This window comes from Zeus faber (assembly GCF_960531495.2).
Source record: "Zeus faber genome assembly, chromosome: 12".
In the NCBI taxonomy this organism is placed as follows: domain Eukaryota; kingdom Metazoa; phylum Chordata; class Actinopteri; order Zeiformes; family Zeidae; genus Zeus; species Zeus faber.
In genome coordinates this window covers 4,535,364-4,551,775 of record NC_137196.1, presented here as the reverse complement: position 1 = coordinate 4,551,775, position 16,412 = coordinate 4,535,364, and the positions used below count along the sequence as shown (strand labels likewise).

General features: G+C 44.3%; 1 protein-coding gene across 1 annotated transcript in view; it reads left to right on the top strand.

The window, feature by feature from the left end:
• Positions 1-16,412, top strand: part of LOC307238289 (voltage-gated inwardly rectifying potassium channel KCNH2-like) — a gene marked incomplete at both ends in the record, with an annotated part of 137,626 nt that overhangs the window by 99,597 nt on the left and 21,617 nt on the right. The window contains 5 exons of the mRNA XM_080011222.1: positions 3,848-4,089; positions 4,439-4,638; positions 6,573-6,660; positions 6,823-6,987; positions 16,239-16,360. Coding sequence (XP_079867348.1) covers positions 3,848-4,089; positions 4,439-4,638; positions 6,573-6,660; positions 6,823-6,987; positions 16,239-16,360 — 817 coding nt within the window. The remainder of the gene's footprint in view (positions 1-3,847; positions 4,090-4,438; positions 4,639-6,572; positions 6,661-6,822; positions 6,988-16,238; positions 16,361-16,412) is intronic.

The following is a 16,412-nucleotide window of genomic DNA, read 5'->3' as shown; positions in this document are numbered from 1 at the left end:
AGGAACAAGTCACATTAAAGTGGGAACATTAAAAGTCGCTGCAGCAACCATCTTCTAGATTTTTACTGTGTAACAGCATTCATTGCTTTCAACCGATTTTCTCATGATTGCCTCTATGCACAAAAATGGCAGATTTACCAACTACCTGGGAATAAACAAAAACCTGAAACCCGAAAAACCTGGCCAGGGCTCTCCTGCCTCACAGTGGATAGTCCTTTTCCACTCCAATCCAAAATGCAGCCAATGTCTTGGACTTAAACTGCAGCCTCATTGTTGAATCAGAGGAGACATCAATGAACTGTTCCTCTTCTGCAGTGCTGAAATCAGCAGCTGGTGTTGCACGGCAGGGGTCTCAGATCCAGTCGATTTTGCATCGGGCTTTGACGGCTTGTTTTGATGTACTGTAGTTTGCTGATGCAACTGTAGCAGATGTAGTTTACAGTCAGCTCGGGACTCAGCTGTATAGACAATATTACCTCTGTGAATCATACAGTGTCCACTGCACATTGGGGGAAACTTGTTCGATTAGCGCTTGCAGGCCTCCTCATTTCACAGCCATTGCCTGAGCCCCATCTGTGCAGATCCCCACATAGTCCTCTCATTTCAGATCAGCCTCTTTCAAGTAAGTGTCAATGATTTTGAACAATTTGTCTGCAGTGGCTCTGTTAGTTACACATTTGCAGAGAAGCAAATCCTCCCGTATGTCAAACTCCCACCAATACATCTGACATATGTTAACAATAAACAGTCTTTGTAACGGTCAGTCGCTTCATCTGCAGTATATGCAGAGCAAAAGGGTTGTGTTCTATCTTAGCATTAAGCTGCTCCTCTATATATTTTGACATGTCATTAATGCGCCTGGCAATAGTATTGTTTGGCAGAGGAATAGCCTTTAGTTTGCTGGCTGTTGCTTCATCAATAATAGTTTTTACTATATCAATAGCGGAACAAAGTATTAATTCCTCAGCTATGGTATGTGGCTTCTTATACTGAGCACTCTCTAGGCTACTTTGTAGGCGAGTTGAGCATTTGAAGGCACAGATGCTGCTTTAGTAAAGAAATTCTGTTGTGCACGACAGTTAAGAATTTTTTTCTGAAGAAATCAACAGGTTTGTGTTTGTGTTTGTGTTCGGGATGTGAAGTCCCGAAGTGACGTCTTAACTTGTTCGGCTTCATACTGTCAGAAGCAAATATTTTGAGACACAACACACGATGGTCTCTCTTCATTACCCACCGTTGTACTGGTGAAACCGAGAGCTAGATATGACTCATCTTATTTTCTTGTCTCTATTTTGTTAGTTGTGACATTTGGTGTACATTTTTTGCTTTACGTTTACCTTGAAACATTGCGGAGTGGCGGAGCTGGAATCACCGACCAGGAAGTGCCGAAGAAAAACAACAGTGACGACAACAAATGACGCAATGCATCAGCAACAACATTCGTCTACGTCATGCTTATGTGACAGTTATCACACAAGTAGATCCCTGGCAATTCCCACTTTTCTTTATTTTGCCTCGCTGCGCTTCACAATTATTTCCACAAAGCAAGATGACAATAATTACCTCGTCATGCGCCCCCCCCTGTTATAACTCTGGGCCCCTCCCAGGGGGCTTGCCCCCCCAGTTTGGGAACCACTGCACTAAGGGCAGGTAACTTCTCTAACGGGGAAATGTATTTCATTTGACACATCAACTCTTATCATGGAGCAGGTTAGAAGCCTTTGTCTTTCTGGTTACCCAGTCAGAGGCCAGTTTCAGCAAGCTTTCAAAAGTCGTGGACCGGGTCAGTGTCATCGCGGGGACCTCGCCTCGTCCGCTGGTGACTTACAGCCACATCATGTGGGAATCAACGGTTTACACATTGCTGGGAAAAAAGTCCAAAGTTCCCCGGCAGACCAGAACAATTCGCCGGAGGGCCGTGATTTCACGGTCACGGAGTCAGTCCGGGCGAACTGATTCGATTCTCCGACTACTTCCGGGTTGAATGGCGACCGCTCCTGGGCCCTTCTGAATTGTGGCTGACTGTTGATTAAATAAATCTAACTTCAATCAGTTAGGTTGTAATCTTTCGTTTGAAGCTAGAAATAAGAAAATAATGTAACATTACAAAAACCGAAAGGTTTCGTGATACAAAATAAAATAAGTGACAGTTCTTCAGTTGGGCAACCAAAGCAGGCTTTTTCAGTCAAAATTTGAATTGTGTGCACACTTAAGCGAAAACAAGTGAAGACTTAATGAAAAACTTAAAATATTTAAATAAAAAGTTCTTAAACTCAAGTGAGGACCGTCTATTGATACATGGCGGATGGCTTCTTTTAAACCCTCGACAGAGGAGGACGAGTTTGGGTGTCTCCCCTTCTCAAAATTGGGGAGGAGGCGCAATTTTGTTTTTGTGCACCTCTTCTTTTAACTGGCTGCTTATTATTCCCTGACTAGTGAATGTAATTTAACTTTATGTGCAAAAGTCATATTACTACATCACTAAATCGCTTAAACCTATTAATGGTTTTACATACATATACACATATAACAAACATATAAAATAAAAAAAAACACATGATCCCAACATCATCTTTTAAAACCATTCTCTCAGGAAGGTTTGCAGCTAATCAACTGTGAAGGCATTTTCAAATGACTAACTATTGAATCATAAGTTCAACACGACATGAAGTCATCAGCTTTAGCCGGACAATTCACAATGAACATTGTAATCGTGGTGATTTTTACATGTTGACCAGGAGATGGCAGCAAACAAGGTTGTGTAACTTCGCTAATTTTCATTGTACAGTGATGAGAGTTGGATCAATTTTCATAGAAACATCTGTAGAAATTATGTTACTTAAATTGATGACTGATTTGACATTGGTTTACCTTTAATCAGACTTCTTAAACACAAAGAAGAAATTGCAGATGCAAATTATTCAAGAATGTGGATTGCAATTTAAAGCCTGGTCTGGAGACAAGGCTTTCCACGCCTGTCCTCGAACAAATGGGAAGAATGCGGGTTAGGTGTGAAAAGAGGGAAAGAGAGAAGGGGTTTGTGGACCCAGTCTCAGCTGAGACTACAAACAGAGGGGCAAATTCACAAAGGATTGTGCGGCTTGTGCAGCTGCTAAACTGGCGCAATAACAGAAAAAGCGAGCGTCTAATTCTCAATGCACCCGCAAATGGTAAATGCACTGCTAACTGCGCTGCCACGCAAATAGCGTCTTGGAGCGCAGGTGCTGTTTGCGTGTATTTAAATACAGTATTATAAATAGAATTGGTGCAAAATTTGGTGCAAAGCACTGGCGCAGCCCTCCAAGGTTTTCCTTACAATTTTACATTTTGATCAAACACTTAAATTCAAAATAACTACAGTCTGAAATTATTTAAAGTTTTATATTTATTGCAGACTGATAATTTATGAAACACGCAAGTGTAAAACAGGTCAAAATGGATTATTTACTTTGCCACATGGATAATTCCGATCAGATGCAAAACAATGGCAAATTGCATTCAGCAGCAAAACTTTATGGCTGTGTTTATGCTATCATATCATTAGCGCAATATCTTTTGTGAATCGGACGCTAAAACAGCACAGATAGCGGGCTCAATTCATGGTGCTATTAGCGGACACAATTAATTCTTTGTGAATTCACCCCAGAGTCATTTGGTCACCTTGTCCAGTCCCAATTGGCACCTTCATTGATTGGGAATGCAGAAAAGAGTTAGCAGATCCAGGGTCTCAGTAGGGGTTTGTTATTCCCCTCCTTTGAATCTCTGGGAAGACATTCCTGAGAAGACAGTCCTGCTTATGTCCGGTACACTTCTAAGTTTAAAAGTCCTGTCCTCCAACCAACCACAGGTATGCCATCGGTAATGTGGAGCGCTTGGGCTCAGCTCGGATTGGCTGGCTGAACTCTCTGGGTGACCAATTGGGGAAGCCGTACAACAACTCAATTCTGGGCTCAGGTCCGTCCATCAGGGACAAGTATGTGACGGCGCTTTACTTCACCTTCAGCAGCCTGACCAGCGTGGGCTTCGGCAACGTCTCCCCAAATACCAACTCCGAGAAGATCTTCTCCATCTGTGTCATGCTCATCGGATGTGAGTTGCAGAAAATGAAAAGAGACACTTCCATCCCGACCATAGCACTGTCGGTCTTTCTTTTCTGTCTGTTTTTACTGTGTTTTGTGCCCAAAGTTCAAATTCCCTCTGGGGATTGATATTTAAAAAATGTTTTATTTTCAATTAAAGTTTGATTGAACTGAACTGAAAAAATATTCCATAGAAAAGCATGGAAGGACGGGTTCACAATTTGTCAACACGGTCCTTGTAACAATGTTGGTTCCTATCATTTGTAACATAGTTTTTTTGTTCATAGAACCAGGAGGAGGCCACATTGTAATGTATGGTCTCCCCCTCTGCTCTGCCCCCCCCCCCCTCCACTCGCCAGCTCTGATGTACGCCAGCATTTTCGGTAACGTGTCGGCCATCATCCAGCGGCTGTACTCAGGCACCGCGCGCTACCACACCCAGATGCTGAGGGTGCGGGAGTTCATACGGTTCCACCAGATCCCCAACCCGCTGAGGCAGAGGCTGGAGGAGTACTTTCAACACGCGTGGTCCTACACCAACGGCATAGACATGAACGCTGTGAGTACTAAAAGGCCTAGTATGTGTGTGGACAGCCGGGGGTCATGAAATGCATCAAGGTGTCACGACCAGAGATAGAGACGGGAGGCAGACAAAGGATGTTTATTAGCCCAGATGGTGGAGCTGGCCGGGGGGGACCCGGTCAGGTAGGGATGGGGCCAGACTGGGCAGGGATGATGATGACCAGGAGGAGGGGTCCAGGATCCGGGTGGAGAGACGGGGGAACCAGGCTGGATGGAGAAGGACGGACAGCCTTGGTCAACGAGCGGAGACAAGCAGGTAAACCGGGCTGGCTGGCTATGGACGGACAGACTGGGTTGACGAGAGGAGACAAGCAGGTAAGGGGAAGACGAAACAAAGAGACATAAACTAGGAACTTGAAACAAGCACTAGGACCTTGGAAGGGAGCCAGTAGCTGTACAACTTGGGTAAGCTAGTTGGCGGTCTGGCAAGGAATGACTGGGAAGCTGAGACTAAATACTGTAAGAGTGGTGCAGGTAAATTATCCCAGGTGTGTGCAATTGGGCTCAAGTAGGGAGCTGCAGATGGAGCAAGAGCGGCCTCTAGTGGCGCTGGGAGGACGTGGGCCTAACGCAAGGCCTCAACACATCAACTGATGGAGCAATTATCTTGATATGCTGCCATTCTATGATGCCTACGACTCCAAGGGAACCAGCAATTTGCATAGATGCATGATGATTTTTTTTGCATTACTTCGCATTGAGTGATGGGAAAATGACTAAATGGCACTGTAAGGGAAATGTGACAGGCTGAGGGGGATCCAAATTATCACTATCGACACAGGATCTTGTTGTTGATGGTGTAATGGACAGTTAGGACCGATTTCCTACTCTTGAGATGCTAGCATATATAGATCCAGATCTTTTCTTCTTGGCTATATCAGATATTTTACACCCATCATCAGAGCCTGAAATTAACCCCCACCAAATGCGGTTAACAATGAGCTGTACAGTATAAACGCTGTCAAGTTACAAGCCAACTTAATTTCAAGTATTGTGTTTCAAAGTCAGATGAAGCCGCGATTCTCACATCCCTAAGGACGCTGCAACTCCCATGAACTCTGTTTTATGATGTGTAATATGACCATTGGCGTGTGTGAACAAGTTCTCTCTGGTGCAAGTTGGGAGGGCAGAATAAAGTTCTGTTAACGGGCCGATACGGTTTCGACATTTTAGATTGATTATAATTATGTGGCGATATATATATATATATATATATATTTGTTGTTGTTGTTGTTGTTGTTGTTGTTTATTTATTTATTTATTTGTTTGTTTATCTATTTATGTGTTTGTTTATCTATTTATTTATTTATTTATTTATATAACTGGGGGCAAGAAAGCCAAATTAATAACATCATTTTTAAAATACGGTAAAAACAGTGAATGAAAATAGAAAATCAATATTAAGGAGGGGAGGAGCAGAAGAGACCAATTAATGAAAAATGGTGATCAGGTCGCATTTTTCAAAAAAATATATATATCACATTTTTTTATGTTTTGATGTGAAATGTTATAGCTCCTTTTTTTTTTTTTTACGAATAAATGTGTTTAAAAGGATGCAGTGACTGATTTATTTCAAGACTACCATTTCGGTTAGTGGAAATTGTGTTGCTGGTGATTTTACAATCTAGTAGCCATGTATGCTGGTGAACCAAAGCCTTCATTTAATCGCAGCAGTTTACTTCTACTTCATAAAACCTCATTGAGAGTCATTGTAGCGGCTCTAATATTAATATCAAAACTAAATAATAACAATAATAATAGTGAGCACAGACACATAACAAAGGTAAGACAGAAAACAAACATAAAATTCTCACAGACTCTCTTGACAATAACTTATTTTCTTTTTTTTCCATGATTCCTTGTGTATCCCAACCCAATCCGTCCCAATCTATCCAATCAATGTTCAAAAAGGTCTTGAAAGGCTTCCCGGAGTGTCTCCAGGCAGATATATGTCTCCATCTCAACCGCACACTACTGCAGAACTGTAAAGCCTTCAAAGGTAAAATCTTAATCTCACAACTGTAAAAGGTGGACTCTTTTTTTTTTTTTATGTGTTGAACTTCAAGTAACTCCACCACAGGGCGCAGCTTATATTGTATTGTAGTCATTTTCTCAGCATCTTGAAAATGTAACCAGTCTTTTTTCATTTCAATTTCTCCAGGGTCCACTAAGGGCTGTCTGAGGGCCCTGGCGATAAGGTTCAAGACCACGCATGCGCCTCCTGGGGACACACTGGTCCACGCTGGAGACATGATATCAGCTCTGTACTTCATATCCAGGGGATCCATAGAGATTCTCCGAGGAGACGTGGTGGTGGCAATACTGGGTAGGTGCAAACAGAACGGAAAGACAGAAAGTTGTCTTTGTTTTTTTTTTACCTGTTTTCTGAAATTAATTGATGGAATTGGTGGAAAGCATTACTAGGCACAACACTAATTTGAGGCGCTTGTGTCAACCTAATCTATAGATTAATCCAGTGGTCTTCAGCAAGGGGTCCGAGGCGGTACTTCAGGGTTGCATGATTTTGGTGAAAACTTGAAAAATATATTTTAGACAAAAACTAATATTGAGTAAACCCCAACCATTAACACTGCATTATTTTATATCAGTAATCAGTTGAACGTGAGCTGATTTGCAGCTTCTGACATTATGGTGCGTTCAAAAACCTTGACATTTTCAGGAAGGTAATGTGTCTGTACTCATAGTACTCTTACCTGGACTAGTTTATAATAAAAAGCCTAAACAGAATTGCAATCTCTATTTCAAGATTTCTGAAACCTTTATTCTATTTGTGAAAACAAGAAAAAGTGTGCTGTGCTGTACTCTGTGACTGGTCTACTAACGAAAATAAAGCTAAATCTAAAATAAAAACACACAGGAACCATAAGCATCATCACTGAGTATATTAATAGGTTAATAATTATAGGCCAGTCTTAAAATGCAATTGTATTAAAAAGATCTAGGGGGTCCCCGCTCTGTTTCTCTATCCACCAAGGGGTACTGAAAAGGGTTGATGACCCCTGGATTAATCTATATCTACAGTATACACAACATTTCAAATTATTATGCAAATTATATTTTTCTCTGATTTTCCTAAATAGTCAATACAAATGACAGTCAGTATAATTTTCAAGTCATCAACCGTTAGGGTATAATTCGAATGTTATTGAAAAAACCTCCCACTGATAACTGTATTTTTTTCAAAAATAAAAAACTCAAAATGCACTGTTCCAAATTATTATGTACAACAGAGTTTCAAAACACTTTATAGGTTGTAAAGAACTGGAAATGGTCATTTGTTGAATTTGCAGCATTAGGAGGTCATATTTACTGAAATCAAAAGCTATTTCAATCAAAAACATCTTAACAGGCCAAGTTACATGTTACATCACCTTCACAATTCTTGCATTCATTGAACTTGTGAGTTTTTGGAGAGTTTCTGCTTGAATTTCTTTGCAGGATGTCAGAATAGCCTCCCGGAGCAACTGTTTTGATGCAAACTGCCTCCCACCCTCATAGATCTTTTTCTTGAGGATGCTCCAAAGGTTCTCAATAGGGTTGAGGTCAGGGGAGGATGGGGGCCACACCATGAGTTTCTCTCCCTTTATGCCCATAGCAGCCAGTGACACAGAGGTATTCTTTGCAGCATGAGATGGTGCATTCTCATGCATGAAGATGATTTTGCTACGGAAGCACGGTTCTTCTTTTTGAACCATCGAAGAAAGTGGTCATTCAGAAACTCTATATACTTTGCCGAGGTCATTTTCACACCTTCAGGGACCCTGAAGGGGCCTACCAGCTCTCTCCCCACGATTCCGGTCCAAAACATGACTCCGCCACCTCCTTGCTGACGTGGCAGCCTTGTTGGGACATGGTGGCCATCCACCAACCATCTACCAACCATCCACTACTCCATCCATCTGGACCATCCAGGGTTGCACGGCACTCATCAGTAAACAAGACTGTTTGAAAATGAGTCTTCATGTATTTCTGGGCTCACTGCAACCGTTTCTGCTTGTGAGCATTGGTTAGGGGTGGCCCAATAGTAGGTTTATGCACAACTGCAAGCCTCTGGAGGATCCTACACCTTGAGGTTCACGGGACTCCAGAGGCACCAGCAGCTTCAAATACCTGTTTGCTGCTTTGTAACGGCATTTTAGCAGCTGCTCTCTTAATCCCATGAATTTGTCTGGCAAAAACCTTCCTCATTATGCCTTTATCTGCACGAACCCGTCTGTGCTCTGAATCAGCCACAAATCTCTTCACTGTACGATGATCACGCTTAAGTTTTCGTGAAATATCTAATGTTTTCATACCTTGTCCAAGGCCTTGCACTATTTGACGCTTTTCGGCAGCAGAGAGATCCTTTTTCTTTCCCATATTGCTTGAAACCTGTGGCCTGCTTCATAATGTGGAACGTCCTTCTTAAGTAGTTTTCCTTTAATTGGGCTCACTTGGCAAACTAATTATCACTGTCTGAGATTGATTTCAGTGATCCAAAGAGCCCTGAGAAACAATACCATCCATGAGTTCAATTGAAAAACATAAAATGTAATGTTTATGACACTTCAATCCAGGTGCATAATAATTTGGAACGCAGTATATACTCTATAGCTACTATTGTCAAAGTGAGGTATGCGTAACCCAGGGGTGATATGTAAGGGATAATGTTCATAGAATATCAATTAGGCTTCAAAATAACATACGGTGTGTGAATTGTGTAGGGTCATTACATTTTCTGGAATGCATTTCTCGAATGTTGCCTGAACATAATCATCACCACATTCTGATCACCACTGGTTTGATTTTTGAATGACAATTATTTGTGCAATTGAGTGCATGCAGGCATACAGGAAGGCATCTTGAGTGAGGGGTGCTGTCAGGAAAAAGCCATAATTTTGACCTTGAATCAGCTAAGTTTGTCATCATTGTCGTTTCACTCTCTCTCTGTCTCTCTGTCTCACACACGCACGCGCACGCACATATATGTTTTGTTTGTTTTAGCAGAATTACAAACAAAAACATTATAGGGAGCTGTCCATGGTGCTGGGGGTACTCAGGACGATGTGGTGTTTCAGGGGGTACATGACCCTGAACATGTTAAAAGTTTGGGAACCACTGTAGATTAGCAGCTCTCTCTAGTGGCAAAGAATTGTCATTACATCCAAACATCAAGCGTCAACTGTTGAATTAAGTTACTAGCGTTTTCATTAGCTTATATGACATCATTGTCAATGTATAAAAAGTGGTATTATGTTTCCAATTTTCTGTCAATCTTTTTCTTGTATTAAACATTTAGTTATGTCAATCTAATCTTTAGTAGCCCCCTCTTTCGACCAATCTCTGTCATTACATTCGAACCTCGACATCAACTCTTGAATGAGCGTTGATATTCGTTTATTACAACTATTTATGCAACTAATTATACAAAGACAACTACAATTACATTACATTACATTACATTTAGTCATTTAGCAGACGCTTTTATCCAAAGCGACTTACAAGGGAGAATAACATTCAATCTACACAATTACAAATACAACTATATATTAATAGCTCCAAAAGAAAATTGTTGATAAGTAATATTGCATTTCAAATGTCAGTTTCTTTTTTTGTTTGTTTTGGGGTTCACATTCATATAAAAAATATATATATATAAATATATTTTTTTAAATATGAATATCTATCTATCTTATTAGACCGAAATATTTGTGTGGTTTCCTTTTTTTTTTTCTTTTTTTTTAACCTGTGCTGTCAGCATGCTGGGCATACAACACAGAGTATTTGTATGCCATTGCATTCAGGACAGAGTTAGTCTGCAAGTGGAGTTCAAGTTCTCAACCTGCAATGCAACTCTTTATTTATTCTCGAATCATCAAGAACTGCTGCAATAACTCTGTTCTATGGATGCCCTGTAGGATGACAAGAGCACAGTTTTGGTTATGGAGAACCACCACCAACCCCCCTCTTTGGAGAACAATTCATCATGTTTGGGTCTATAAACAACTGATCACTACTCCAAGAGGGGGAGAATCACCATGGTGAGACAAATAAACATAGAAACAAACAACATTTACACAAAAACATAAACATTGGATGACAACATGTATTGAAAAACTGAATTAGGTCCAGGAAAACTGGAACTACAACAGGTCACGTGGCCTCTTCCTTTCATAGTTATGGCAGTAAATGAGGGAGGAAAGGAGAGGAATGCAACCAGGAGGGTGCTGGGGTGCACTCCAAGCAGGTGTACGTGTGTGCATGCGTGAGTGCGTGCATGTGTGCGTGCATGTGTGCGTGCGTGCGTGCGTGCGTGTGTGTGTGTGTAAGATGTCCACCCGTGAGTTTTCATGACTTCCCCATTGGTACTGGTATAGAAGGTCGGTATTATGTTGCGATGCCTCCAAGCAGCGCAAGGGGCCCTGAAGCCCCCCCGAACTCCACAGCCCGGCGGACAACCCTCGGCTGAAGGAGATCCCCGGGTACCCTGCCCTGCGCCAACGGAAGACCCCCGGGCCCCCAGAGAAGCCAGAGGGCCGTGGTCCAACTCCCACGCCCAGCCCGAGGAGCATGACCAAGTCCCAGGGAGCACGAGGAGACCCCGCACCACAGGGGCGCACACATACAACCAACCCCCGGGCACAGGCACAAGACGCAGCCCCCGGCACAGAACCTGGGCAATGGGCGCAAGGCACGGACCGCGGGCCCGGATCACGGACCGCGGGCCCGGATCACGGCCCCACGGTGACAGACTGACACCCCGCCCGAGTCGCCTGCCCCACGGGCGGGCCAGCACGCCCACCCACACCCTGCACAAGGGGGGAGGCCTGCCTCACCGCAGCCGACCAGACGCCCTGCCCGGCGTGAGTGCCAAGTGCCCATACACGTAGCAGGAAGTGCCCAGCGCGGGGCACCTCGATGTTACACCCCCCCCCCGGCGATGCCGACAGGCCACAAGGTATACAAGCCCTCCGCCACCCCCAGCACCCGGGGCGCCCACCGCAGAGAAGCCGTGCCGCAGAAGCCGCGCTGCAGAAGCAAAAGGCCAACAGCCGCCCCCCACACCCTAACCCACACCCACAACGACAAGCAGTCCCACAGGGGCCCCGGAAGGCACCGGTGGTGCTCTCTGCAGCCCCGGCAGGTCGCAGCACATCCCAATCCACCAGGTGCAAGGCGTCAGGCAGGGCGGGGGCGGGGGGGGCACTCGCACCCCTCCTGTCCCGCAGGCCCTGGTCTAATGGAGTGTTGTTCGGAGTAGGATTGGTGTGCCAGTGTATGTGTTCTAAGCTAACGTGAGTGGGAGTCATGACCGGATCGATCCAGGGGCGCAGCAGGCCGGGGAGCAACCACGCAGACCCCCTCCCCCCGGACCCAAACGCTCCCCAGTGCACCCACCTCCTATACCTGGTGGCAGCCAACCCACAGCGATCAGCCAAGGGCGCAGAGCGTCAACCTCCGCCATGTCGGGTAGCTCCGCGCCCCCATCAGGCCCCTGGTCAGCCCCCAGACGCCGAACATGCGGACTACAGAACAGAGGGCGGCAGACGGCACCCCCACCCACAGCCCGACCCCCCAGCGACGAGCACTCCGCACACCGAGTGTGTCAGCGGGCAGGTACCTCGGCAGCCCGGTTTGATGACAGGAGACCGCCACCCATGAAGGAGGCCACATGGTGAGCCCTGCGCCTAGCACTGCCAGCCAGGATCAGGACTCAGGTTGACAGGACCAGACGGAACGCCTTACCAGCCCCGGCACGACGGGCCAACCCCCCCACGGACGCAGAGGGACACGCAGGCCCAGCCACCCCGCCCACGGGGCGGGCGACCTCAGCGGTGCGCCGACCCGCCGACCACGGGGCCCGAGACCCGAACCCACAACCACGCCCAGAACCCACATACGGACGCCAGCTGCAGGTATTCCCCGGGAGCACGTATCCCCTCCAACACCCCCAGAGACAGGCCAGCTCAACTCAGGTAACGGAGCGGGCGCCACCACCCAGGCCACTCAACTCCCCCACGGGGCCCCGAGATCCCCCTAGAACACCGGCCCACGTAACACGGATGTCCCCAGAGCCGCCCGGGCAGCCAACCAACTGCGGAGCCCCGGCAGACCAGGAGGGCCTACAATATTACTGTTTTGACGGATAGCCGCCGCGAGGGGTTCAATAAAGATGGCGAATAGTAAAGGGGAGAGTGGACATCCTTGTCTTGTGCGTTGTAGAGTGAAACGCTGTGAGGTGTAACCTTTGGTGATGACAGAAGCAGATGGAGAGTTGTAGAGGATTCTGATCCAGCCAAATTTGTTGAGGATAAAAAAGAGATATGTCCAATTCACTCTATCAAATGCTTTTTCAGCATCCAAAGAGGCAATAATAGTATTAAAGTTGTTCCTTTTAGATATGCTCATCAGACTGAATAAACGACGCATATTGCTGGATGAGTGTCTGCCTTTGACAAAGCCTGTTTGATCTGGGTGAATTATAAATGGAATTACTTTTTAAATTCTGTTGGTTAGTGTTTTACTTATAATCTTAAGGTCGCAATTAATAAAGCTTATGGGTCTGTAATTGGAGGGGAGGGTTGGGTCCTTTTTGGGTTTCAGCAAAACCAAAATGAGAGCAGTATTCATGTGCGGAGGCATGGTGGAGGTTGACTTGACCTCTGTAACGATTCTGATGAATAATGGGGAGATAAGTGGCCAGAAGTGTTTATAAAATTCCACTGGGTAGCCATCTGATCCAGGTGATTTGTTGTTGGGCATTGAGAAGAGTGCTTTCCTGAGTTCTTCAAGAGTAAGTGGTTAATCTAAGGTGGTAGCCTGCTCCGTCGAAAGTTTAGGAAGGTCGATATCATCAAGGAATGAGTGAATGTTTGATGTATTCGATTCATTATCCGAGTGATCCAGGTTGTTATAAAAGTCTCTAAATATGTTATTGATGTCTTGTGGAGAGTATGTTATTCTACCCTTTGAATCTTTGATGGCTGTAATAAGTGATTTTTCTCTCTCACGTTTCAATTGCTTGGCAAGAAATTTACCTGATTTGTCATTGAATTCAAAACAATTTGCTCTTGTTCGTGTCATAAGGAATTGTGTCTTTTGATGGATGATAGTTTCAAGTTGAGATGTAATTGTCCTGATCTCATTTCCGATTTGCTCAGAAGTTAATTGTGCTTGTTGGGAATGCAACTCTTTTAGTCGCCTCTTAGAACTGCCTTAGCTGTTTCCCAAAGTAAGGATGGTGATTTTTCTGGGGAGTCATTCAGTTCAATGAAGGAAGTCCATCCTCTTGAAAAGAAATGGTTAAATTCTTTATCTGTCAAAAGTAAGGTGTTAAACCGCCACCTGCCGGGAGGGTTCCAGTTTGTTTCATTTATCAGGTTGAAACTAATCGGCCCGTGATCAGAAATTACAATAGGGTGGATTTCTGGATTAGTGATTTTGGACAGTGCGGAGTTACTTGTCAAGAAAAGGTGGATTCTAGAGAATCTTTGGTGGGGTGGTGAGTAATATGTGTATTCTCTAGAATGTGGGTTATTTGATCGCCAACAATCCCCAAGAGCAAGATCACTCATATATTATTTTATAGTGTCCGACGAACGCCAGGATTTAGGAATTTTTTGAATTTTTTGAATTTTTCTGGTTTGAGAACGGTCTAAATTTGGATCCAGCACTGTGTTGAAGTCTCCTCCCAATATGATAATTGATTTAGAAAATTCTAAAAGTTTTAAAATTAGATTGTGAAAGAAATTTGGATCATCCTCATTGGGGCCATAAATATTAGCTATGGTTAATTTGATGTTACCTAAAATCCCATTAATCATTATGAAACGCCCTTCTAGGTCTGATATTGTGGTTTTATTTTGATATGGAATACTTTTTTTGATCAATATAGATACACCTCTTTTTTTTGAGTTGTATGATGCGGAAAACATCTGATTAACCCATTTAGCTTTGAGTTTGAGGTGCTCAGATGCAGTGAGGTGGGTTTCTTGCAGTAGACAGAAGCTGGGGTTCATCTTGGTGAGGTGAGTTAGGATTTTGCTACGTTTAGCAGGTGAGCCCAAGCCTCTCACATTCCAATTAACAAACTTAATGGGTGTCATTGAAGCAAGTTAGGGGGTGATGGCACAGTGCATCCAAGGCAATAGCTATACTACCGTTCCCATGCTTTCCCATAGATAAATCTCGGGTTTCCTCCTTTATATTCCTTTTCATTGCCATAGAATTGTAGGGAGGTGGAGGGATACATAACTACACAAACAAATGACGAGTAGACAAAGATAAACACAGAACATTGCCGGATTACACATACATAAAGTGAAATACATTATAGAGTGAGACTGATAGGAGAAGTAAGGAGAGAGGGATTAGGCAGGTGAGATGATGAGAGAAGTAGGGAGTGGGAATTAGGAAGGTGAGATGAGAGTGAGTGATATTTTAAATACTGACATAGATAGCATGCCTATTCCTACATCTTACAGTACATATTAACTGGAATTACAAGAATACATACATTATGATCAGAATAACCAGGGTGTGGTGGACGAGTCTCGGTATAACAGACCATCTATATATAATATGTCAACAATCATCAATACGCGTTTTCCCTTCTGCCGGTTCTACTTCAGGACAGGATACAGCACCTTCCTTCGGTCGTTGATCTCCCGGGGAATTGATCGTTCATACCCAGCGTGGTTCCTTTCAGCTCCCGTCCTTTGCTTTTAACCAGCTCCTTGTGCTTGAAGTGTTCAAACTTAGCAATGATGGAGCAGGGACGGTTCCCCACACGGTGTCCCAGTCGATGAACTCGGTGAAAGGTGATCTGCTTCACGGTGTCCGTCGGGAGTTTCAGGGCGGTGCGGAGAAAGTCTTTCACCATATTTTCTGGGGACTCGGTGTTGTTCTCTGGGATCCCAGAAAAGATGAGGTTGTCCCGCATACTTCTGGATTGAATATCCAGGATGTTCTCTTTCATTATTTTCTTTTCTTTTTTTACAACTTCCATCTCCGCTGTGAGACGCTTCGCGGAGGTTTTCAGATCTGCGTTGTCTTTTTGCATCTCGCCGACCGTGCGGTGCAGGAAATCAAGACTGCCTTTGATCTTGGTAATGTCTCAGAGAAGTGGACCGAGCATGTCCAGCTTCTTGTTAATCTCATCCAAGACACTAACCTCTACGGCACCCGGTATGAGATCATCAGTGTCCGTTGCTGAGTCGGTCTTCTTCCTTTTCGCGGGATTGTTGTGGTCCTGGTCGTCTTCCATCACGTATGCTTTATAAAAAATATCGATATAATCCTCGAGGTCCTCCACTTTGGTTTCGCGCGGTGTTCCCTTTTTATATATATACTATATATAAATATTATTTGCAATTCGCGGTGGAGCTACCGGTGTGTTAGTTAGTGTAGCAAGGCACCACTCACTACTCACTTCCGCTTCCGTCTTCTCGCGAGATCACAGCATGCTCCCCGCCTTCACAGCATCTATGTGGTTTCAAAAGCAAAAGGACTGTTATGCTTTTTTTTTAACACCATCTTTTCTCTCCTCCCCTTGTCTCGTCCCACTCTCTGCTCTAGGGAAGAACGATATTTTTGGCGAACCCATTGACCTGTTTGTCCGGCCAGGGAAGTCCAGCACTGACGTCAGAGCTCTGACTTACTGCGACCTCCACAAGATCCACAGGGAGGACATGCTGGAGGTAGACGTCATACAGTGAGAGAAAATGCACGACAGCTAATAGTGATAATAAT